At 37.8% G+C, this 24,791-nt stretch overlaps 1 protein-coding gene across 4 annotated transcripts in view; it reads right to left on the bottom strand.

The window, feature by feature from the left end:
* SEL1L2 (SEL1L2 adaptor subunit of ERAD E3 ligase) overlaps positions 1–24,791 on the bottom strand; it is a 94,676-nt gene that overhangs the window by 43,734 nt on the left and 26,151 nt on the right. For 2 of the 4 annotated variants that reach the window (XM_039219113.1, XM_039219114.1), the window contains exons 1-3: positions 24,102–24,142; positions 22,629–22,731; positions 17,962–18,124 (exon numbers count right to left, since the gene is read on the bottom strand). In XM_039219113.1, coding sequence (XP_039075044.1) covers positions 17,962–18,124; positions 22,629–22,678 — 213 coding nt within the window. In that variant the 5' untranslated portion in view covers positions 22,679–22,731; positions 24,102–24,142. Of the gene's footprint in view, positions 1–17,961; positions 18,125–22,628; positions 22,732–24,101; positions 24,143–24,791 lie in introns of those variants that run through there. The other 2 variants (XM_039219115.1, XM_039219116.1) reach the window with 1 other exon arrangement.

The raw sequence follows: 24,791 nt of genomic DNA, 5'->3' as shown, positions 1-24,791 counted from the left end.
GGGTAGTAATGACATTTTAACAATATTTATTCTTCTGATCCATGAGCATGGAATGTTTTTCCATTTCTTTGTGTCTTCTTCAATTTCCTTCATAAGTTTTCTATAGTTTTCATCATACAGATCTCTTGTATCCTTGGTTAGGTTTATTCCTAGGTATTTTATGGTTTTTTGTGCAATTGTGAATGGGATCAGTTTTTTGATTTCTCTTTCTGTTGCTTCATTGTTGGTGTATAAAAATGCGACCGATTTCTGTACGTTGATTTTGTATCCTGCAACTTTGCTGAATTCACGGATCAGATCTAGTAGGCTTCTGGTGGAGTCTGTTGGGTTTTCTATGTAGAGTATCATGTTGTCTGTGAAAAGTGAAATTTGACCTCTTCTCTGCCAATTCTGATGCCTTTTATTTACTTTTGTTGTCTGATGGCTGATGCTAGGACTTCCGGCACTATGTTAAACAATAGTGGTGAGAGTGGACATCCCTGTCGTGTTCCTGATCTCAGGGGGAAAGCTCTCAGTTTTTCCCCATTGAGAATGATGTTAGCTGAGGGCTTCTCATAGATGGCTTTTATGATGTTTAAGTAAGTTCCTTCTATCCTGACTTTCTCAAGAGTCTTTATTAAGAAGGGATGCTGTATTTTGTCAAATGCTTTTTCTGCATCTATCAACAGGGTCATTTCGTTTTTATCTTGTCTTTTGTTGATGTGATGTATCACATTGATTGATTTGCGAATGTTGAACCTGCCCTGTAACCCAGGAACGAATCCCACTTGATCTTGGTGGATAATTCTTTTTATGTGCTGTTGGATTCGATTTGCAAGTCTCTTGTTGAGGATTTTTGTATCTGTATTCATCACGGATATTGGCCTGTAGTTCTCTTTTCTTGCTGGGTCTCTGTGGCTTGGGAATCAAAGTAATGCTGGCTTCATAAAATGAGTCCAGAAGTTTTCCTTCGATTTCTATTTTTTGGAATAGCTTGAGAAGAATTGGTGTTAATTCTGTTTTAAATGTCTGGTAGAATTCCCCAGGGAAGTCATCAGGTCCACGGTTCTTATTTGTTGGGAGATTTTTGATAACTGATTTGATTTCTTCACTAGTTATGGGTCTGTTCAGATTTTCTATCTCTTCCTGTGTGAATTTTGGTAGCGATTGTGTGTTTAGGAATTTGTCCATTTCTTCTAAGTTGTCCAATTTGTTGGCATATAATTTTTCATAGTATTCTCTGATAATTGCTTGTGTTTCTGAGGGATTCCTTTTTCATTCATGATTTTGTCTATTTGAGTGCTCTCTCTTTTCTTTTGAGAAGCCTGGCTAGAGGTTTGTCAATTTTGTTCATTTTTTCAAAAAACTAACTCTTGGTTTTATTGATCTGTTCAACTGTTCTTTGGTTTCTATATTGTTTATTTCTTCTCTGAATTTTACTATTTCTTTTCTCCTATTTGGGTTTGGGGTGCTCTTGTTGCTCTCCCTCTAGTTCCTTTAGGTGAGCTGTTAGATTTTGCACTTGCGCTTTTCCTAATTTCTTGAAATAGGCCTGGACTGCAGTGTACTTGCCTCTTAGGACTGCCTTTGTCGCATCCCATAGAGTTTGAATTCTTGTATTTTTATTTTCATTGGTTTCCATATATTTTTAATTTCTTCTCAAATTGCCTGATTGGCCCATTCATTCTTTAGTAGGGTGTTCTTTAAGCTGCATGTTTTTGGAGGTTTTCCAGACTTTTTCCTGTGTTTGTTTTCAAGTTTCATAGCATTGTGATCTGAAAGTGTGCATGGTATGATCTCAGTTCTTTTATATTTATTGAGGGCTGCTTTATGCCCCAGCATGTGATCTATCTTGGAGAATGTGCCATGCACACTTGAGAAGAAAGTGAATTCCATGGCCTCAGGATGTGGAGTTCTAAATATATCTGTCAGACCCGTCTCGTCCAATCTGTCATTCAATTCCATTGTTTCTTTAGTGATTTTCTATCTGTTTGATCCATCCATTGCTGTGAGTGGAGTATTAAAGTCTCCTGCTATTAACACATTCCTATTCATAAGATTGTTTCTGTTTGTGATTAATTGCTTTAAATATTTAGGTGCTACCATAATCGGCGTGTAGACATTTATAATTGTTAGTTCTTCCTGATGGATAGACCCTGTAATTATTATATAATGCCCTTCTTCATCCTTTGTTACTATCTTTACTTTAAAGTACAGTTTGTCTGATATAAGTATAGCTACTCCAGCTTTCTTTTGACTTCCAGTAGCATGATATATATTTCTCCATCCCCTTACTTTTAATCTGAAGGTGTCTTCCAGTCTAAACAGTGTTTCTTGTAGACAGCAAATAGATGGATTTTGTTTTTTTAATCCATTCTGCTACCCTATGTCTTTTGATTGGAGCATTCAGCCCATTTACTTTCAGTGTTATTATTGAAATATATGGGTTTAGAGTCATTGTGTTGTTCGTGGGATTCATGCTTTTGGTGGTGTCTCTAGTATCTTGTGTTCCTTGCAACATTTCTCTCAGAAAGTCTCTCTCAGGTTTTCTTGTAGGGCTGGTTTAGTGGTGACAAATTCTTTCCATTTTTGTTTATTTGGAAAGACTTTGATCTCTCCTGCTATTCTGAATGACAGGCTTGCTGGATAGAGGATTCTTGGCTGCATATTTTTTCTGTTCATCACATTGAAGATCTTCTGCCTTTCTTTTCTGGCCTGCCAAGTTTCAGTAGATAGGTCTGCCACCACTCTAATAGGTTTCCCTTTGTATGTTAGGGCCCTTTTCTCCCTAGCTGCTTTTAGAATTCTCTTTGTCCTTATATATTTGCCAGTTTCACTATGATACGTTGTGCAGACTATCGATTCAAGTTACATATGATGGGAGTTCTTTGTGCCTCTTGGATTTCAGTGTCTATTTCCTTCCCCAGATTCGGGAAGTTCTCTGCTATAATTTGTTCTGGGACTCCTTCAGCACCTTTCCTTCTCTCTTCCTCTTCTGGGATTCCTATGATACGGATTTTTCAGTTTGATTGTATCACTGAGTTCTCAAACTCTTCTTTCATGTTCCTGGATCAGTTTATCTCTCTTTTTCTCAGTTTCTTCTTTTTCTATAATTGTGTCTTCTAAATCACTTATTCTCGTTTCTGCCTCTTCAATCAGTGCATTCGACGCCTCCATTTCATTATGTATCTCATTTATCGCATTTTTAAATTGATCATAACTATTTTTAAGCTCCATCATGTTTGTAGCCATAGTTTCTCTGATGTCCTCCATGTTTTTTTCAAACCCAGCGATTAATTTTATGATTATTGTTCTAAATTCTTGTTCAGTTATGTTGCTTACATCTGTTTTGAGCAGTTCTTTAGCTGTCATTTCTTCCTGAAATTTTTTGGAGGAGAGTTCTTCCATTTCATCATTTGATTAGCTTTCTATCTCTTGTTAATTTTTTAAAAATATTTTTTAACTTATTTCTAGGGGGGAGAGAGAGAGAGAGACAGTGTGAGCAGGGGAGGGTTAGAGAGGGAGATACAGACTCCGAAACAGCCTCCAGGCTCCGAGCTGGCAGTCAGCACAGAGCCGACACGGGGTTCGAACCCACAAACCGTGAGATCATGACCTAAGCGAAAGTCGGACGCTTAACCGACTAAGCCACCCAGGCGCCCCTATCTCTTGTTAATTTTAAAAGCTTGTTGTACACTCTGCCCCTGGGAGTTCTGCTGTATTAGAGAGGGCTCTTTGACTGTTCAGGGCCTGTCTGTTCAGGAAATGTTCTTTGAATGTGTCTCTTGTTTTCTCTTGTTGAGTGTTTGGTTATTTTGTTTCCCTACTAGTAGCAGAATTTGGGACTCTCCACCATGTGTACTTTGGCTTTTTTCTTGAGGCAGTCCTGGAAAAAGAAAACAGACAACCACACAAGGAACAAAGGTATACAAACGCACATACAAAACCAATAAACACGCAAACCCAGGCTCAGATAAAAACAGCTACAACAACAAAACAGCTATCTAGAGGGGATGGGTGTGGTTTGGTGTAGGCAGGTCTTGTCTCCACTGTGTCCGGTGGCCTCCCTGAGGTCCCTCCTTGGTGGTTGTGGGGAGGAGAATGGTGTCGCCCCAGTCCCTTCTCAACCAAGCTTTGTGAATCACTTATTAGGGTCCCATCTCCCTGTGCTGAGGACATAGCCAAGGTATGCTGAGTTCAATATCCCGCTCCTCGCCTCGTTTCCAGGTTCCAGTCCGAGGGCTTTGTTTATATGGCCCTAAACAGTCCCACAGGTCTCTGCTTCCCTGCTGCTGGGGGTTCAGTGGTGGGTGGGGGAAGTGTCTCAGCCTCAGATCCGCGGGGGTCAAGCAGTTATACAACCCCAGTGCGTGCATGGAACATAGCAACTTCAGGTCCACAGAGTCCGTGCTGGCACCGCTGGCGCCGCTGCCTCACCACCTGGCCGCCACCACCAGGGATGGTGCCGGGAATGCTGCATTGCAGTTTTTTCTGGCTCCTTCTGGGATGGCGTTACTTAGTTCAAAGTCAGCATCCCTGCCAGAACTAAAAAACACTCTCTTTCCATGCCAAGGTTTTTTCCTTCTCCAGGGATGGTTCTATGAGCAATCTCAGCTTCTCTTTCCTTTCCCCTGACTCGCCGCAGCTCACCACTGCTCGCCCTGGCTTTTCACTCACTGCAGCTGCACCCAAGCCGGGTGCTCTCCCCTCCCTTCATATCTCTGTCCTGTCCTGCTTTTATCTTCCCCAGTTCACACTCACACACTTATGTGGTTTCCTTTTCAGTGTATTCATCCTCTTTCTCCTCCCAAACTCCTGTGGCTCAGTGTCTTCCTATGACTTCAGGCCTTCTCTGTTTGAGAGATGGGTGCTAGCGAAATGCACGGAGCTCCCTACTTCTCTGCCATCTTGTAGTTCTCCTGCTCCTCACCCCTTTCTGAATGTAGGGGTACACTAGACATAGGCTCAACCAATCAGATTATTCTCCTCTGGACGCAGTAAGTGATTTGGGGTTGTTTTGTGATCTAACCAGCACTTTTGTGGAAATCATTGGGAAAGAAACTGGCTTCCTTCACAGAGATTTCCAGATATAAGGGCTAATGACACCTAGGGGTCAAGCCACTCAAAATAAAACCATGATAGTAAAAAGTAAAACCAAGAGACCAAGGAAATATGTTCTGATGTCTTCATTCTGGACTCTGAATCCAGATTACCCAAAGGCAGTTATAAATTGTACTTCACAGTTAAATGAGTCCATAAGTCACACTTTTGCTTAAGCCAGATAGGTTGAATTTTCTGTACTTGAAATTCAAAGAACCCTAACCAATACAAGTGGACATCTCTATTGATGGGAAGTTCATTAAGTTAATAGACACACAATAAACCAAATTAATCTCTGTATAGTAGTTGCTGTCTTAGGACTTAGTTGTTTAAACTAAGTAATTTGGTGCATAACAACTCAATTCCTTCTTGTACCACTTTCTACCTTGTAGGCATTTTAGGGCAGCTATTTGATACCTTGTGTTCTCTACTATAAAGATTCCCTATTTTGCTTTCCTCCTGTGATATATTTTAGGTTATATTCACCATCTTGTGTGCTCTCTGAATCTGGTCTCTATTGTGGATGCCATATTTCTGTCATGGCCCTGTTGAAACAAAGTAGTTACAAGTTTCTGAAGAAAAGGAGGTACCCCAAAGTACATGAAACTACATTGCTTTTTCTTACTAAATTATGTGCAAAAAGAATGGCTATTACAAGCCAAGTTATAGAACTAAACACAGGAGAAATTGCCAAATCCCTAGGAAGAGATGAAAAATTAATGAATGAAAAGCTGTTGTGACCAATCTATTTATCACAAAGGATTATGATTAAGGTGTTCAACATCAAACATCATCAGAAACTTCTTGCTAACCTCGAACCAAACTTCCAGCAACCTGTGATTCAATCGAAGAAAAAAAAAGTATAAATTTAGTCAAATTGGAAAGTGTCAGCACTAATAGTTGTAGAATGAGTCAGTAGTTTGGAAGAAATCCTGGAGGCAATCGAGGAACACTCCCTGAGGAAATGTCACACTAGTGACATTCTTAATGGTATGGAGAACGATATGTTGAAAAAGACAGTCATCAAGGAAGTTTTCTAAGTTGAAAACTGATTCAGTTAGACTCTGAATGAGAAGTATTTTGGAACACTTTGGTTTATTTAACTTATATTTACCTTTTTATGTAATCAAAGACTGACATATGATGTAAATCTATGTCTAAAATGTCTAAAACAGAACTTTTAATAAGAGTAAAATAAAAATCTAGTAAGAAAATATTATTTTAAACTTTAATTAACATAATTTATATAATTATATAATTTACATTTAAATATATATATATATATATATATATAAGTTACACTCGATGGTGTCTTATAATGGATAAAATACAGGATTATCATCTCTACCACATTTGTCAGATTTCTTAGTCTAGCAACCCTGTAAAATCAAGTTTGCTTAATACAAATTCTTAGTGAACTCATGCTGCTTGACAAATAGTACTGCTTCATTTTATGGGATTTTCAAAAGCAAACATTTTGAAAATATGATGGAGAATCTTACCATTAAACTCACCAGCACTATTTGTGATTAGCAGAATTTTACATCCTCCAAACCTTGTGGCTTCTTTCCTGCCCTCTTTAGTCACTCAAAATAACTGACAAGTTGGCAGTGACATCATGTGTAATTTCTCTCAGTACCCAGGGATGGAACAGGATTGTGCCAAAAACTCTGAACTCACTCCAAACAGATTTTTGTTGTACTCTGCTTCAGGTGCTTCTGAGAAGTGCATTCTACCTTTCTAATTCTGAATATAAGTATCCTTGTTCCAGTTAATACGGCTGTGTAACAAATTACTCTGAAACCTGGTGGCATGGTGGCATACAACAACCATTTATTATGCTAAGAGTTCTGTGGATCAAGAATTTGGTAAAGAGTGGGCATGTTTTGTCTCTGATCCACAATATGGGGGCCTTAGTTGGAAGACTCAAAGGCTGGAGGATAGAATCATCTGAAGGCTTGTTCATATGTATGTTTGGCAGCTGACACTAGATATTGGTTGAGACCATAGCTGAGGCTGATGGCCAGGACACATATATGTGTCCTCTCCTATAATATAGGCTTCCTCAGATCATGGTGGCTGAGTTCCAAGAGTGAACTTCCTAGAGAAAGAGCTAAGCAGAGGTGTATCCTTTTTATGACTTACCCTCAGAAATCTAGCATTACTTCCACCAAATTCTATTGTTTTGATATAGTCAAGAATCTCCCCTAGTAGAAAATAGGAGGTAGGGAAAATAAACTCCATTAAAAAAATGTTTTTATTTATTTCTGAGAGAGAGACAGAGACAGCATGAGCAGGGGAAGGTCAGAGAGAGAGGGAGACACAGAATTTGAAACATGCTCCAGGCTCTGAGCTAGCTGTCAGCACAGAGCCTGATGTGGTGCTTGAACCCATGAACTGTGAGATCATGACCTGAGCCAAAGTTGGATACTTAACTGACTGAGTCACCCAGGCACCCCTAGACTCCATTTTTTGATTATATTGGTTAGGGTGCTGAAACAGTATATGGGACTGGAAATAATTGCTGTGGCCATTTTTAAGAAAAATAATGACCACATTGCTTTACAAAAGCCAGAATAATGTGGGGATATCCTACTTCCTCTTAGTTATTAATCATTATGAATTAATGAATTTAAGTATATTTGAGGTATTTCAGTCCATTGTGGTAATTATTCATGTTAGTGCTCAATTTTTCCATCTTTAGTCAATAGGGGGCTCTTTTGAGTTTGTTCAGTCCTTTGGTCATGACTATGGTATTTTCTGACAGCTTCTTTGTTATCATATCGTATTACATAACACCTTGTATTATACTGATATGACACCTCATATAATGTTTCAAGAGCATCTTGTACATTTTTTGTCCCACACCCAGAATTTGACATCTTCCAAAGATGTTGGTTACTTTTTAGTTGGAGAGGATTTGATTTTTATTTTAAACACAATTCCATCTTGGGAGGAAAGTTAGTATCTAAATATAAATTTTAATATATTTAAGAATACAGGGGTGCCTGGGTGGCTCAGTCAGTTGGGTGTCCAGCTGATTTTGGCTTAGATAATGATCCAGGGTTGTAGGATTGAGCTCTCTGTCAGCTCCATGCTGAGTGTGGAGTCTGCTTCATATTCTCTCTCTCCTGTGCCCCTCTCCCCCACTCACACATTCTCTCTCTCTCTCTAAAATAAAAATACATGCGTATGTATTAACAATTAAAATTCTAATACTACTGATGGCTTAAAATATAAACATCAATGCCCTACTCCTTTCTTGGCTACTCTTTATTCCTTTCGTAAATAACCACTTTTAATTATTTTTGTTGTTTTATTCACATAACTTACCACCATTATGATTCTTTTTTTTTTTAATGTTTTTATTTATTTTTAGGAGAGAGAGAGAGACAGCGTGAGCAGGGGAGGGTCAGAGAGAGAGGGAGTCGCAGACTGAAACAGGCTCCAGGCTCTGAACTGGCAGTCAGCACAGAGCCCGACGCGGGGCTCGAACCCACGAACCGTGAGATCATGACCTGAGCGAAAGTCGGACGCTTAACGACTAAGCCACCCAGGCGCCCCACTACCATTATGATTCTTGATAAATGTCTACTACTTGCTGTTAATTTTTATATTTCATACATTACATGTAGACTTTGCTATATTATAGATAATGATTTAGGTCATTTACATTTAGGTCATTTACTTTCTCACTTTTTCTCCTTGCACCTTCTTGACAGAATCAACACTATTTTTTGTCAGAACATAATTTGTTAAAGTCCGTTCTGGTGTTCCTAGTATGTTCAAGATTCTACTCATTTGGAAATTTATAATTCCTGTCACCATTTTTAGGAGTTCATTCCATACTTTTATGTATATCAGTGATAATATACTTTTCCATGCTTTGTATTAAAAATAATTTGGTCTTATCCTTTCAAATATTTGAAGAACACAAAGTCACAGGCAGAATCCTTTGGTGGATTGCGATAGGCTTGCTTTCACCCTGGCATCAACTCATTAGTCTATTCTTCAATTACTATCGTCAAAGCCCACATTTCCATTTTTTCATTGAGTTTATGAAAATATCATGAAAGGCTTTGCTTAATGTCTCACTACATGAAGATACAACAAAGTCTGATAATTCATTTGAAACATAAAATGAATATTTTGTTAAACTTTTTATTACAATTTCAAAGACAAAGAACTATGTTACTTTTTAAATTAAGGAACTGACTGCAGAGTTCCGCAAAGCACACTAACTCTAACATGTGGTTTATAAGTATAATTTGTGTAATTTACTTAATCCACACACTGAAAAAAATATTCTATGGTTTGACCAATTCCTCTTTAGTCTCAAAGATTATCTTTTTAATGGAAAGTTGACCATAAGGGCGTTATAACAAGTGGATGGCGTCTGGAATTCTGGTACTTCCCTAACCCTTGTTGTTTATATTTAAAATGGCTAATTATTGGCTCCTTGTAAGGATGTCTTTAGTTAATATTAGATTTTTTATTTTTCTTGCAACTCTTAGCAATTTTTGATTCTGCTCAATTTAGAAACTGGTTTATTTATTTAAAAATTTGACAGTAAACACATATACTGACCTTTATACAAGTAAATGAGGATACTGTTCTATTGAGTTGAGCTTGTATTTTACGATACTTTCACCAAAAGTGTATGATTTTGTGCATAGCTTATCACACATTTTGGCCTGTTCTGCCCAAGAAATTTGTGAGTTGTGGATTGTATAGGAGTTAAATTTCCATTCTGTGACTGGGGAGAGGAGCCTTTCTCTGTATAAAGCTCATTCTAGAAAGTAAGGCCAAAATCATGATTTTAGCAGTTTTAAAACCAGCCCCAAAGGCACATTCTTTCTCTCTTTCACTGAAAAATAACAATGGGTGATTTTGAATTAATTCTCTGGAGGGCTCAACTAAATTCCTTCTTCCTTCCTTCCTTCCTTCCTTCCATCCAGCACTAAAAGAAGACAAAAGATGTTATGGATTTTCATGTAGTGAATATGCTGATTATAATCAGTATTGTCTAATTCCTTTACACGTGTAAAGGATTGTCACCTAACAACCTTACAATAAGCAGTTTTAGGATTTGGCCTGTCTTCTGAGACATAGCTGAGATGAAATGAGATTAATTATAGAATGGTTCAAGCTTAATCCAGAAGAAAAAATGCTGTAAATCATAAAAGCAGCTATATAATAGTGATGACATCAATGACACTTTCAGTGGCTTTTAAAGGTCAAACTCTGCAAATTAGTTTTGTTAAGACTTGATTCTGAACTCAACAATTGTGCTTTGGTTTGTAAGAAACTGTTATAATAGCTGGGATTTGAATGGAAAGAGTTAAGAATAGAGAATATTTTATTACATTCAAAGAAAATTACTCAGCTTCCATAATAATTTAATTTTAAATATTCCTTTTACTTTTTATATAGGAGATTATTATTAGAAAGGATTAAGCATTTTTCCTTTAATTACTGCACAAGGCTTGAAAGCATCCAAGATCATTACTTTTAGCTCAAACTGCATACCAAACAAAAGTGTGAATCAACCCTAATGAACAACTCAGATCCTATCTGTACCCTCAATACAAAAAGAGTATTAATGTCAAGATGAAATATTCTACATAGGTAATCCTAAAATTATCAAAGTGATTATTAGGTTGATGCTAAAAATTATTTTTTTTTCAGTAGAACAGTGCTAATAAGTACAGTCCCTCTACAGAGCACTTCTATAATTTACATCCAAGATAAATGAAGAATATGTGAAATCTTTGCCATTGAGATAGAATTATTCAAGAATTACAAAGCATGGAAAAGCATGCTGTCACTTATATCCTCCTTACTGTATCAATTAAAGTTATTTTTACATAAAAGAATGGATTTTCTTATAATTCATAGTAAAATTTTTGAGCTATATAACTAAGGAAGTAAATGCATCTGTGTTAAATTATTTATCTGATATCAAAATAATATATACTCATGAATAAAAATTTAGATAAATAAAACCCAGTAAAGTATTTTTAAAAAGAAAATAATTACAAATAATATCACTGTTTAGAGATTATCAAATTAAATTAAGTTTTAAGGTGATATGTGGATGATCTTTTTTGTGATTCTTTTTTTTATTTTATGTTTAAGTTTTCATTTATTTTGAGAGAGAGAGAGAGAGAGCACAAGTGGAGGAGGGGCAGAAAGAGAGAGAGGGAGAGAATCCCAAGCAGGCTCCATGCTGCTAGCACAGAGACGGACACAGAGCTCGAACCCACGAACTGTGAGATCATGACCTGAGCTGAAACCAAGAGTCAGTTGCTTAATCGACTGAGCCACCCAGGTGACCCTATTTTGTGATTCTTACAGCAATGAGGTTTAACCCTACTTTCTTGGTGGTAAATTGACAAATTTCCTATGAAGCTATTCACTGATATTGAATGAATCTTTCTAATTCTGAATTTTTGCTTCCTGAATGAGAATCAGAAATAAAAAATATACAATTTACCTACTTCCAGCTGGTATAATATAGTATCTTAAAGGACACCCTCTAGTGTATGTTTTAGTTTTGTTTGCTATTTCCTTAATTTTCCACCATTTTCATGAAGACTACTCTGTTAATCAAGAGTTCTTCTTATTTGGAAGGTATAGTTTCTTTGAATATTAATACAATAGACTCTGTTCATAGTGATAAATGCTTTCGTTGCTCTTATCAGAATTTCCTTCGGTTTATTTGGAATTTTGTGGGATAAGCCATTCAAAGTACATGAAAAAAATAATTATGCCTCTTTCCCTCCATCCAGCTTGCCTTTATACATAGCCTGAAACTGCATTTTCCCCTGACCCCTCACTGCCACTTTATAATATGGATTCATCTCTTTTTCCATTTTCTTTGTTAATTTAGATCTTTACTAGATTTCTGGCACTCTAGACTCTCCATTTATTACAGTTCATTATTTCTGTTTGTTCTTCATTTGTTCCCCAGAGACAGGTGTCTTCATACTCTTCATTCTCTATCTCTATGTCTCTCATTCTATTTCACGGCTATTCTTAGTATACGTTTTCAACTTCTTTAGCCACATTGCTGTTGCTGAATTGTCCTCAGCAGTTCCCAGCAATATTTGCTAAGAGTGCAGGCAGGATTCCTATACCAGGGTGGCACAAACAGCCTGAGAAGAAATGTGGACACCCAGCCTGCTAGTCTGTTAGCTCTGTTAGAAAGCTGTGATCAATATGGCATGGGCCATCCTAGTTGCAGTCATTGAACTAGTTGTAGCATAGAATCTCTTTAGTTGTTCTCTGTACAAGGACATAAATCAACTTTAAGCAGATTTGCTATTGGAAACAGGTTTTCTTATAGTGAAGACAGGGATGAGAACAGAATTACAGAATAGAATCCAGCAATCCTGCTGTAGTATTAGACCAGGGTCTTGTAAGCTCCCTGCTCATCCAGTTATTAACACTCTGGTCACTAGATCATGGGGAGGTCAGGGAGGAGGGTGAGTCTGAGTAAGGAATAACAGTGTCCAGGATGTCAGGGAGTGCTTGGGACAGAAACTTTTTGCCATCTAGTATTGCAGCATTACAATAAAACAGTTTGGTTGAAATTTGCATATCAGGTCAATGTCAGCCTTTCAAGTGATGTTTTTCCTCACTCATATTCTATCTCCTTATCCTCCTGAGACCAAACACACACATCTATCAGACAGATATTATCCCCATTTTACAGAGGAGGAAATTGAGATTCAGAGAGTGCAGGTCACAAGAGCCAGATTTAATGGAGCTGAGATGTAAAGCCAGGACTGACTGACTCCAAAGACAAAGCTGTTAGGACTAAAATTGTTTCACGACATTATTCATTAGTGTTCCTTAATATCTGCAAAGGGATCATGTACATCTTATTTGGTTCTTGCAGCAACCTTATAGTGTGACCTTCTTATCAGTTCCTTTTGCAATTTGGGACACCTGAGGTTTAGAGAGGCGACACTGAAAGAATGAACAAGATGGAAGCTCATTAGGTTGTAAAATCTGCACTCACATACTGTCAAACTTTCTGACTCCAGAACCCCTATCTGCTACCTCACCATGCCACCCTGAAGTCTGCAATTGCACATTTTTGAGAACACTGTCCCAACAATGCTTGCTTTCCTCTACAAAGATTGCATGGCCAATGAACATACATTTGGAGTTGTTCTTCCTGGCATTGGATTAGCACTCAGCCAATTACATTCTTCTACCTGATTCTCCTTCAAACCAATGGCAAGCATTTGAGGGTCAATTAACAGGGATTAGAGGGCAATCTGTGGCTGGAACCACATTAATTAGAGTACTGGGAGTGATACTCTGAATTCAGCTCTGAAATCCATGTGTTTTATGTACCATTTATGTTAATTTGGAATTTATTTTCTGGGAGTAGTATTTTGACCTTGTACCAAAAACTTTATTTAAATAGAGACAAATAAATCTTTTATGTTGCCTATATCCAACATTCTAGACTGGGTAGAAATGTCACTTCTTCCTAGAAGCCTTCCTTGCCTGTTCCAGGCAGAACAGTTTTCTGTACCCAAAGCATTTGATACATACTGTAGTCTATCTAAATTGTGCTACAAGTAACCTCTTTGACCTTGGCTACAGCAACTTCTTATTAGACATGTCTCCAGAGGCAAGGGAAATAAAAACAAAAATGAACTATTGGATCCTCACCAAGATAAAAACCTTCTACACTGCAAAGGAAACAACCAACAAAACTAAAAGGCAATTGACATAATGGGAGAAGATAATTGCGTATCAGATAAAGGCTTAGTTAGTATCCAAAATCTGTAAAGAACTTACCAAACTCAACACCCAAAACCAAAAAATCCAATGAAGAAATGGGCAGAAGATATGAATAGACACTTTTCCAAAGAAGACATTCAGATGGCTAAAAGACACATGAAAAGATGCTTAACATCACTATCAGGGAAATACAAATAAAAACCACAATGAGATACCTCCTCACACCTGTCAGAATGGCTAAAATTAGCAACTCAGTAAATAAGTGATATTGGCTAGGATGCAGAGAAAGGAGAACACTTTTGCACTGCTGGTGGGAATGCAAACTGGTGGAGCCACTCTGGAAAACAGTATGGAGGTTCCTGAAAAAAATTAAAAATAGAACTACCCTATGACCGAGCAATTGCATTAGGTTTTTAGCCAAAGGATACAAAAGTACTGATTCAAAGGGGCACATGCACCCCAATGTTTATAGAAGCACTATCAAAAATAGCCAAATTATGCAATGAGAAACAATGAAATCTGGCCATTCGTAGCAACATGGATGGAACTTGAGGGTGTTATGCTGAGCAAAATAAGTCAGGCAGAGAAGGACAGATACCATATGTTTGCATGTATAGGTGGATTAGGAGGAACTTAATGAAGGACCATGGGGGAGAAGAAGGGGAAAAATAGTGGGGGAGAGGGAGGGAGGCAAACCATGAGAGACTCTTGAATGCTAAGAACAAACTGAGGGCTGATGCAGGTGAGGGAGAGGGGAAGGGGGGTGATGGGCATGGAGGAGGGCACTTATTGGGATGAGCACTGGGTGTTATATGGAAACCAACTTGACAATAAAGTATTTAAGAAAAAAAATAGCCAATTATGGAAAGAGCCCAAATGTCCATAGAGTGATGAATGGATAAAGAAGATGTGGTATATATAAACAATGGAATACTACTTGGTTATGAAAAAGAATGAAATCTTGCCATTTGCAACAATGTGGATGGAAATAGAGTATATTATGCTAAGAGAAATAATCAGAGAAGTCAGAGAAAAGACAAATATATAATTTCAGTCATATGTGGAATTTAAGAAACAAAACAGATGAACATGGGTGAAGGGAAGGAAAAACATAATAAAACACAAAGAGAGGCAAACCATAAAAGACTCTTAAATATAGAGAACAAACTGAAGGTTGCTGGAGGGGAGGTTGGTGGAAGGATGGGTTAAATTGGTGATGGGCATTAAGGAGGGAACTTTCAAAAATAATTAAATAAATAATTAATTAATTTTTAGATTAGCTAACATACAGTGTAATCTTTGCTTTAGGAGTAGACTCCTGTGATTCATCACTTACATACAACACCCAGTGCTCATCCCAACAAGTGCCCTCTTCAATGTCCATCAACCACTTTTGCTACCCTCCAAACCCTCCATCCCCATCAACCCTCAGTTTTATTCTCTGTGTTTGAGTCTTTTATGGTTTGCCTCACTCTCTGTTTGTATCTTATTTCTCCTTCCCTTCCCCTATGGTCATCTGTTGAGTTTCTCAAATTCCACATATGATAAAAATCACATGTTTTTTATCATATAAAAACAGAGAAGGATGTTTGTCCTTCTCTGACTGACTTATTTCACTTAGCATAATACATGAAGGGCACTTTTAGGGATGAGCACGGGGTGTCATATTGTAAGAGATGAATCACTGGGTTCTACTCCTGAAGCCAAGACTAGACTGTATGTTAACTAACTTGGATTTAAATTTAAAAAATTTAAAAAAAATTGTGGTTCAATTATATGTTTATATTTCAGATTGACCCATAAGGACTTTGACCTATTAATCTTTTGCTACTTATCAACTAAGATTATGTTTGGCACATAGTAGGTGTCCATGAAACAACTATTGTCTTAATTAATTAATACTCCCACTGAAAAATAAACTGCATGTTCACTAGTTTGGAAATCAATTTGGAGATATCAGTTTTAACTATTAATTTTGAGAGAGAGAGAGGGAGAATGTGTATGTATGTATGCATGGGGGAGGAACAGAGAGAGAGGGAGAGAGAGAATCCCAAGCAGTCTTCACCCTGTTAGCACAGAGCCCGATGTGGGGCTCTCTCTCACAACTCTGAGATCATGACCTGAGCCGAAATTAAGAGTTAGACACTTAACCTACTGAGTCACCCAGGTTCCCCTAGGAGATAGCGTTTTTAGTGCTGGATATGGTGGTAACATTTAGTCTGTCTTGGAACTTTATATTTTTGATTAATCAAATATGGGTAATTAAATTCTGAAAGTCTCATATTTTATTATACCATTTATAAATCTGTTTAATATTTTATAGATATAATATTTGATATTTAATTGGGGTAAAATAGTATTCCACAACTTAAATTAATTAAAATTATACAGATATTTAAAATGATGATGTTGATCTATATATATTTATATGGCAAGATGTTTATGGTATATTATTAAGTGAGTAAAGATCAGGTTAAGAAATAGCAATTAAAGTATGATCTCAGTTTTGTAAGAATTCTACATAGTTATGAGAAAAAATTCTACAATAATAATAGAGTAATGATAATATTTATATCCTTTCTTTATTATGAATGATTACAAAGTTCCAGTATGGAATTAAGTGCCTTCATACATTATTTTAATCCTCACAATAATTCCATTAATTCATTCATCATTAATTGGTTCAACATTGAACGTATATTTCTTGTCCCAGGCACTGTGTTGAATATTAGAGATAGAGCTATGAACCAGACAGACATAGTATCCAGCGTTTTATCATATCCTAACTCTAGAGATGAAAATTAGAGAGGCTGTCTTCTGGTCCAGCTTCTGTTTCAATTGAATAAACACAGAGACTCCTAGGCTACATTTGCCATTGGTCTATTCAGGTGGATACAGCACAGGAATGATAGTTGCCTAGCAGGGCAGCATCAGGCCTTCCCTTCTTTGGGAGTTCTTGGTGCCATTCACACAGTCCTCTCGCAGCCATTGTCTTTGGTTCCTCAGATGACTCAGACTCCAGGAGGTGAGATCCATACTGAGTGGATGCAGGATCCTCATTCCTCAAGTAACGATTTCATAGATATAGTGTCCAGGGTTCCCATGAGAATCAAAACCACCATCAGGTATTTATAGTTCATTACAGTTTCTTTGTCCCAGTATAAAGGGAGTTCATCAGTCAAGTGATTTCAATCATAAGTAATGCTACCTAGAAACAGCTAACATTTTACTCCTATTAGATTACCAGGGAAACACAACTAGAGAGTGTAGAAGGGGAAAGGATTTTGTTAAGGAGGTATCCAAAAAGCAAGTGGCAGAGTGGATTCAACTTTAAGTCTTTCTGACTCCAAAGTCTAGCTTTTGCACTTTATTGGGTGATACCAAAAATGATCTCTGGGAGAAAAGCTTTTTAGACAGTTTTTACCTTCTTCTTCATACTTTCTGAATTCTCAGACCTTTTCGTATAATGAGAATTAATTTCTTTTGTAATTAGAAATAAGTGTTTTTATTAAAAAGACTAACAACATGAAAACAAGCTTTTGGTTTGGCATTAAGTGAAAGCAGCCAGAAACAAAATTATATATGCATTTGCATTGTGACTAGGATGATGTAAAAAGAGAGATGCACGAGGAAGAAGCCAAGAAAAAATATAAGGCAGTCCTAATAGTAGTTGAGTCAGAATGGTTGGCTTGTGAAGGGTTTTCTTCCCTCCTTCCTTCCTTCCTTCCTATATTTATATTTTTTCTAGATTTTCTATGAAATGCTTATATTATTCTTTGAATAAAATGAAATGCATTTAGTAAAACAGAAAAGGAAATTTAAATTTAATAACTATGTTAGGGGTTCAGAGTTCTCAAATTATTTCAAAACACACCCATGGACCTAAGATGGGAAGCTGAATTTTAGAGCAGTTCTGTTGCATTCCTGACGGTCACCCAAGTAACTGAAAGAATTTGCCCAGGGCATTTGCTATGACCCTACGCTGACACCACTATTTCAGCACATTACTGCAACTTCCCTAGGTCTGTGTTCATGTGGTAGAGTGGGGATATTATTGCCCAACTCCTTTCACATGTTATTTGTCTATTATGTAAGGTTTACTTTTCATTCAAAACTCACGTTTTGGGCTTTATACGATCCTTCTTTAGCCAAGGATTCATATAATTGGATAGCCGCTGTTATGTTTTGCATACCAAAATTTCCAAATAGCAAAGCATCAGCCATTTTCTCCATAGCTTTCAAGTTTCCCATGTCAGCTGCCTTGGCAAAGAATACGTAGGCTCTGTTTCAAAAACATGAAGGTAGAGGTTTGGTTATCAAAAATGAGTTTCTGCTCCCTCCTTCAGACTACTTCTCCCTAACAAGTAGGACCAAGTTGTTATTGCTGCTAACAATATAATTTAGCTAAAGTCCACCCCATCTATAGACCAGTAGGTTTTTTATTCAGCCCTACATTATCTAAGATGACAATTTAAATATATCTGACAAATAGTGAAGCTGCTAAAAAGGAAAAATATGTAAGATACATCATGCTTCAAGCTTATTCACCAAGTGAAGTGAAATATTGAGGCCCTTGTCCTAAAAACAGTGAACTTTCCCATAGCCACCCACATTATAGGAGTATTTATTTTACAAAATGAACTCTGAAATATGTAACAACATAATCAAAACCAATCAAAAATAATCAAAACTGGAATGTCACATCTAGAGAGCTACTATCATGAAAACAACAGTCCCTTTATATTCTGAAATAATTTTTTAAAAGAACATATGCTTCAGCACTGTGTGGAAAAACAATAACCAAATAAAGCCCAATGGTTATTAGTGCGCTAAAGTCTAACTGCCTGGTTCAAAATCTGCCTCTACCACTTGTGAGTCCGAGAGCTTCAGACAAGTTTTTTAACTTCTCTGTGCCTCTCTCATCTATAGAGAGAGGTAATAATAGCACTACCTTCATCGGGATGCTGGGAAGATTCAGTGAGATAATCCAAGTGAAGGGCTTGGCATTAGTGCCTGGTACATAGTAAGCATTAAAAAAAAATTAGCTATGATGATGATGATGATGATGATGACGACGATGACTACTGCATACATTCTAAAGTTTTATAGCATGGCAGTTGTTCTCCTATAATTAGTGAGTAAATGGTGTGAAAGTTCAGTGATAGATGCCATAGGATTGCCTAACACTGTATTTTCTGAGTCCCATCAGAAATCACTTGGACCTGATCTGTATAACAAATAGTGATGGAGAGCCCTGCAAGGTCAAAACTTGAGTCAGAGACAGAGAGTACCTTTGGGGTTTATTTTTACTTTTATAATTTCCTTTTTGGTATTGGTAAGACGAGAAAGCATTAACTTCTATTTGTGACCTTGATTCAAATATAGGAACAAATGCACGAATCTACCATTGCTACCAACTCAGAAGGGTCAGGAGACTCAGCTTTATGTACCACCTATCCATACTGATGATAAAAGAATCTGTTCTTGGTGGTGGGAGCAGGGTAGAATGGGCTTGGACTGAATGATAGTTACATAGGCATTAGGATCCTGGATGGCAACACAGTGAATAGACTCCAGTGGAACAAAAAAAGCCAGGAGGTCAAGCAAGAAATTAACTATGGTGGGAGCAAGCTAAGATTCTGGGGACCAGAAGGCAAATAAGACAGAAGGTCTCAAAGGCCAGTGAATACAGATGTCTGGCATCCAGGGGTAGGCATGACATCAGGACACAGATTCCCTGAAACCCTCCTGTCACATGGTTTGCTGCTGCAACCACATAGCCTGCTGGCACCAACATGGACCCAGGCAGAGAAACTGGAGATGGGCTGCAGGAGCCTCTTCTGATCCCAGGGGGCAGTAAAAGCTTGCAAAACCAATTCCTGTAGGTGTCTCTGATTCTAAGGGAGGGGTGGGTATCTTGGTCTCCTGTCAGGAAGGTCCAAGGTGATATAAGGAATACTAGAAGCAGGACCCAGGGCTGAGGAAAGTTGTTGGTAAGTAGGTGGGATTAAGATCTAGGCTGTAATCCCCAAGAGGGAAAAAGTAGGAGAAACTGAGCAGCATTAGCAGATCCCTAAAAAGAAAATTCAGTTAGGTATCTGGAAAATTTCTAAAGAAACTGGTATTGGATGGTAAGCTGGGTGCTGGGGAAGGAGGAGACTCAATGCATCTCTAGGATACATTAGAAATTTGGTGTAGAGCAGTAGCTTACTTCCAAATCTTGTTAATGGGGAGTAATTCCCAATGATGGCTATCCCTGGCCGTCTCTGAGGCTTCTAGACTCTCATAGACAGGCTTGGGTCTCACTGACATATGCTTGCTTAACATCTTTACTTCTAGCACCAATCAATGACCATTTGTAGCTGAATGAATGAATGAATGAATGGGGTCAAGATGTGGGTGTGGATGAGCCAAAGTGGCTGGTAGCACCTGTATCTTATACAAGAAGTGGTGGAGCAAGGAGGTCATAGGATAGAGGAATGAATGGGAGAGAAATTATTTCTCTTTGGCCAGTACGTTTTTCTTCTCTCCTCTGACCAGAACTTAGAGATGGCTATATTATATGTAACTGGCTTACGAGGAAAGCAGACCATCCTGATAACTGAAGGAATTTCACTCAGTTTGCCCACAAATTCCTGAAGTCTCTTGCTATGATAAGATTAGGTTTCAGTTCTCTATCTGCCAACTCAGAAGGGTCAGGGGACTCAGCTTTATGCACACTCTCATGTATCTATTCGACTGCAAAGATAAGGTGCTCTTGGAGTGCTTGGCTGGCTCAGTTGGTGAAGCATGCAACTCTTGATCTTGGGGTTGTGAGTTTGAGCCCCATATTGGGTGTAGAGATTAGTGAAAAATAAATATTGAAAAAACAAAAGCTGTTCTTCTGGCACTCTTGAACAAGGATAAGTTAGGCAAGAATAGCCTGAGATTGAATGACGCCTAGGCAGGCATGAAGGTTTCTGCACAGTTGGATGGTCTCCTTTCTGAGCTTGGGTTTCTCCCCATTCTTTAAGCCAAAGAGGAAGGCACCCATCAAGATTAAGTAGATAGTTACTTGGGAGCTTCTAATAGTGATTTTATCCCTTTAGACTGAATCTAGGGTTTTCTTGAACTTAATAGGGTATACCCAGTGGGCCTTCATCTTGGGTTTACCTGCTATTAATCTGAAATCTCAGGGACCAGCCCCTTTCCAGAATTCCATTGTTCTCTCATTCAGGTGGGCTGGGTTGAGAATTCTCTATTCCTACTCATGCATTCAGTGAGCACATGAATGAGCAGATTTCCCTATCAGGCTGGATTGTAGTGTCGGGGTCTGATTTAACCCCATCCTCATCATGCAGCCCCCAGAGATGCTCAGCATGAGACCAGGTTTTGCAGGGGATAGTTTCCTTTGCTCTTATAAGGAGTTTCTAACTTTCCCTAGAGAGAGGTCCAACTCCTTTACCTCCTTTCTTGTCACTTTGGAAGAATTACAGAATATTTTTTGACCTTCCATTTCCTTTTCTGTAATTTGGGGATAATAATTTATGCCTCTTAATATCATTATGAACCATGAATGATATTCCACACATAAATACTCAGAACAATAATTAGCACAAAGGAGGGGCTTAATAAATGGAAGTTGTTTGTAGTTGAGTACCCCTTTATCCTCTGTACTCTTACACTTTTTGGGAAGCTTTGAATTTTAAGAAAGAATTCAGGGGCTCTGCTGCTGCCCTATCTAAGGTCTGCTGCCACAGCATTGGGCTGCTTTCCCCAGAGCTGGTATGCCCAATTTGTGTGAAAACAGAAGATGCCTCCTAGTTGGAGTTCCAGAGCCCAATCTTTTTATTATTGCTTCAGGACATACTTGTTTTCTCCTCTTTCACACCTTCCTCTTACCATTTAGAGGTCTAGAAATAAAAATAACAAATGCTTATCTTCTGCTTACTATGTGCTGGGCATTGTCCTTCTTAAGAGCCTGACCGCACTATCTAGAGCACAGCAAGGTTAAATAACTTGCCGAGGGATAACACAGCAAGTTAATGGCAGAGCTAGGATTCACTCCCAAGGTTTTAATTACAGACTTGAGGGGTGACCTAATGTCACCTAATGTCCCTCTACTCTGGGGACAAAATATTTCTTTCTCCCCATCAGACAAAGTAGACAAGGGAAAAGAGAAATGATGAACATGGAGTGAGACCATGTGGCCATAGCTTGGTTACTTCCCAGCTGTGTACTTGTGATCATCTCACTTTCACATCTTTGAATCTTGGATCCCATCTGTTTGCAGGGGGAAAATGAAGCTCTTCTTAAGTCATAAGGCTGTTCTGGGGATATAACGGAATCACATACATGAAAGTGCCTTGAAAACCACAAAGTGCTCTACAAATACTGAGTTAGAATAAAGCATTTTAAAGCAAATAACTCTAATTCAAATAACAGAAATTATTTTATTAGAAATACCTAATTTAATTTTAAATTGAATATTTAAATTAAATTTGAAATACCTACTTTAATTTTAAAGTCAAACAGAATATTTTTGCCTGAATATTCAGATTAGTGCCTTAATTCTGCATTTCACTTAAAGTGTAGGGACCACAATTTCACATACAATTCTGTTTGTTTAGGCTGATAATTTGTAGGATTCTTTAAATATCAATTGATCTTTCTAAAAACAAAAGCTCATGGGCAAATAAACTTATTTGTTATCCCAATAAGCTTTTAACAATAAACAAGATTTTGAAATTGTTGTTTCTTCTCAGCCAGAAATTTAAGTTGGCTTAGGTAACTGGATAAAGACTTACTCTGCTTTTTGTTTTTGGCTTTTAGACTGCTGGAGAATCTTGATGCCCATCTTAAATAGTTGATCTCCTTCATCTGTGAAATTTTTCTTTGCTTGCTTTCTTACTATATATGGGCAAACAAGGAAAAATAACATTATTTTTATGTTTTATATTTTGTCTTTTTAAAATTTATTTTGAGAGAAAAAGAGAGAGTGGGAAGAGAGAGAGAGAGAGAGAGAATGAACGAGAGAATCCCAAGCAGGTTACATACTGTCAGCACAGAGCCTGATGTGGGGCTCAGTCTCATGAACCGGGAGATCATGGCCAGAGCTGAGATCAAGAATTAGACACTTAACCAGCTGAGCCACCCAGGCACCCCGTGTTTTATATTTTAAAAATAATGTGCTGCCATATTAGTTTGGGTTTTGCTTATGAGGGGGTTCAGATGAGCCTACCTAATATGTGCCATTTTGGCATGTGGATTATTTTGAGCCAAGGACATTCAAGGCTGAAAAGATTCGGGAAGAGGCTTTTACCTCCCCCTTAATCGCCTGTAAGAATTTAGATAGAGTGCCCAGTCCAGGAAGATAGGTATCACTATCTTCATAGATAACTATGAAGAGTATGGGTTAGATGAAGGGAAGTTAGTAGGGTATGTTTGTTCAAAACCCTCTCCATCCTATTGTGTCTACATGGCATGACAACATTTGTTTATCAAACATTTGTTCTTCCCATTTTTCTGTGAATTGTCTTCCTTCCTTTTGAAGCCCCAGACCTTACCTCCTCAGGATGGCTTATAAGCCTCAATTGCCCATATGAAATTAAGTTTGTTTTTCTATTAATTTGTCTTATGTCAATTTAATTAATAACCCAGCAAAAAGCCACACAAAAACTAGAAAGGTAGAGGAAAATGTTTCTTTCTTTACACTCTTATTTTTTAACCTCTGCATTTCAGGATCACCTTGGTTTTGCTCAGAAGATAGAGGCTGTCTACAGAAGTATCCTCTTCCTGTCTTTTGTTAAAGTGTCTGGAGGGTGGAGGAGATAGGAAGATGTTAGATGGTAAGAGGATAGGAAGATGCTCCCCAGTATGAGAAAGGGATGCAAGGTTCTACAAGTACAAAGCAGGAGGGAAGGCTTTGAGGGAAGGGGCTGCTTGGTGTACTCTAAAGAAATGATCTTAGACACCAAGGGCTCATCTCGCAGACTCCCTTGTCTGAGCAAGGCCCATAAACCTTAGAGCTATAAGATTCCAAGAGAATATGAGGACCAAGAAATGGGCATCTCCTAGATATCCAATGTACATCTACGATTGGAGGAGAGAATCTCCCTGAAAATTTTGCCCTGCCCATGGCTCCCTCCTCCTCCCCAACAACCTTTCTGAGACCTTGGAGAAAACACTCGAGAGAGCGTACCAAAACAACTTGACTTTTTGGTATGAGAACTCAGAATTAATTTTATAGGATTTGAAGAAATAAAGAAATGGAATTTTACCTGCTACAATATTTCTCAAACATTTACATAACACTTCACAATTTTCAAACCATTGTCATCAATTTACAGATTCAGAAAGCTATTTGGAGGGAGAGTCAGCTTTACAGCTCACACTTTCCCCCCACAGTGCATGTGCACATGTGCATGTGCACGCACACACACACACACCCTTCCACAACACAGTGCCTCTTGAAGTCCATTATGACACTCAGTGAAACAAACCTCTGATTAGGTGAACCATGCCTGGAACCATTTTTAAAAGAGAAGCATTTTGAGATTTGATGCCTCATTAACAAGATTACAAAAATTTAAAGTGGTTCCTGTTTTTCTTCCCCCCTGATAAACCATCAGAGTTGTTCAATTTCTTTGTTAAATTAAAAAAATTGTTTTACTTAAATGTTAATTTGCAATTATTTCGAATGCTTCAAGTTATCCAATCAATTCAGTAACACTAGACACTTTTAGTATCTAATTTCTTTGAGTTATATGTTATCTATAGCCATGAATAAAGAGGAAAAATAACGGGAAAAAACCTACCAATCTGTGATTTGAATAGCAATTGCTCCTATTACCATGCTTTCAAAGAGCAAGAATACATTTTGAAAGGCCAACTGCATGCACATACATATGAGAAACGATCTACCACTACAGATTTCCACTCATGGCTTTTATTTCTATTTGCAACTATAT

This window comes from Hyaena hyaena, unplaced genomic scaffold (genome assembly GCF_003009895.1).
Source record: "Hyaena hyaena isolate Hyena2069 unplaced genomic scaffold, ASM300989v1 scaffold_789, whole genome shotgun sequence".
NCBI lineage: Eukaryota > Metazoa > Chordata > Mammalia > Carnivora > Hyaenidae > Hyaena > Hyaena hyaena.
Note: the sequence above shows the minus strand (reverse complement) of the source record. Positions and strands in the feature narration are given on the sequence as shown.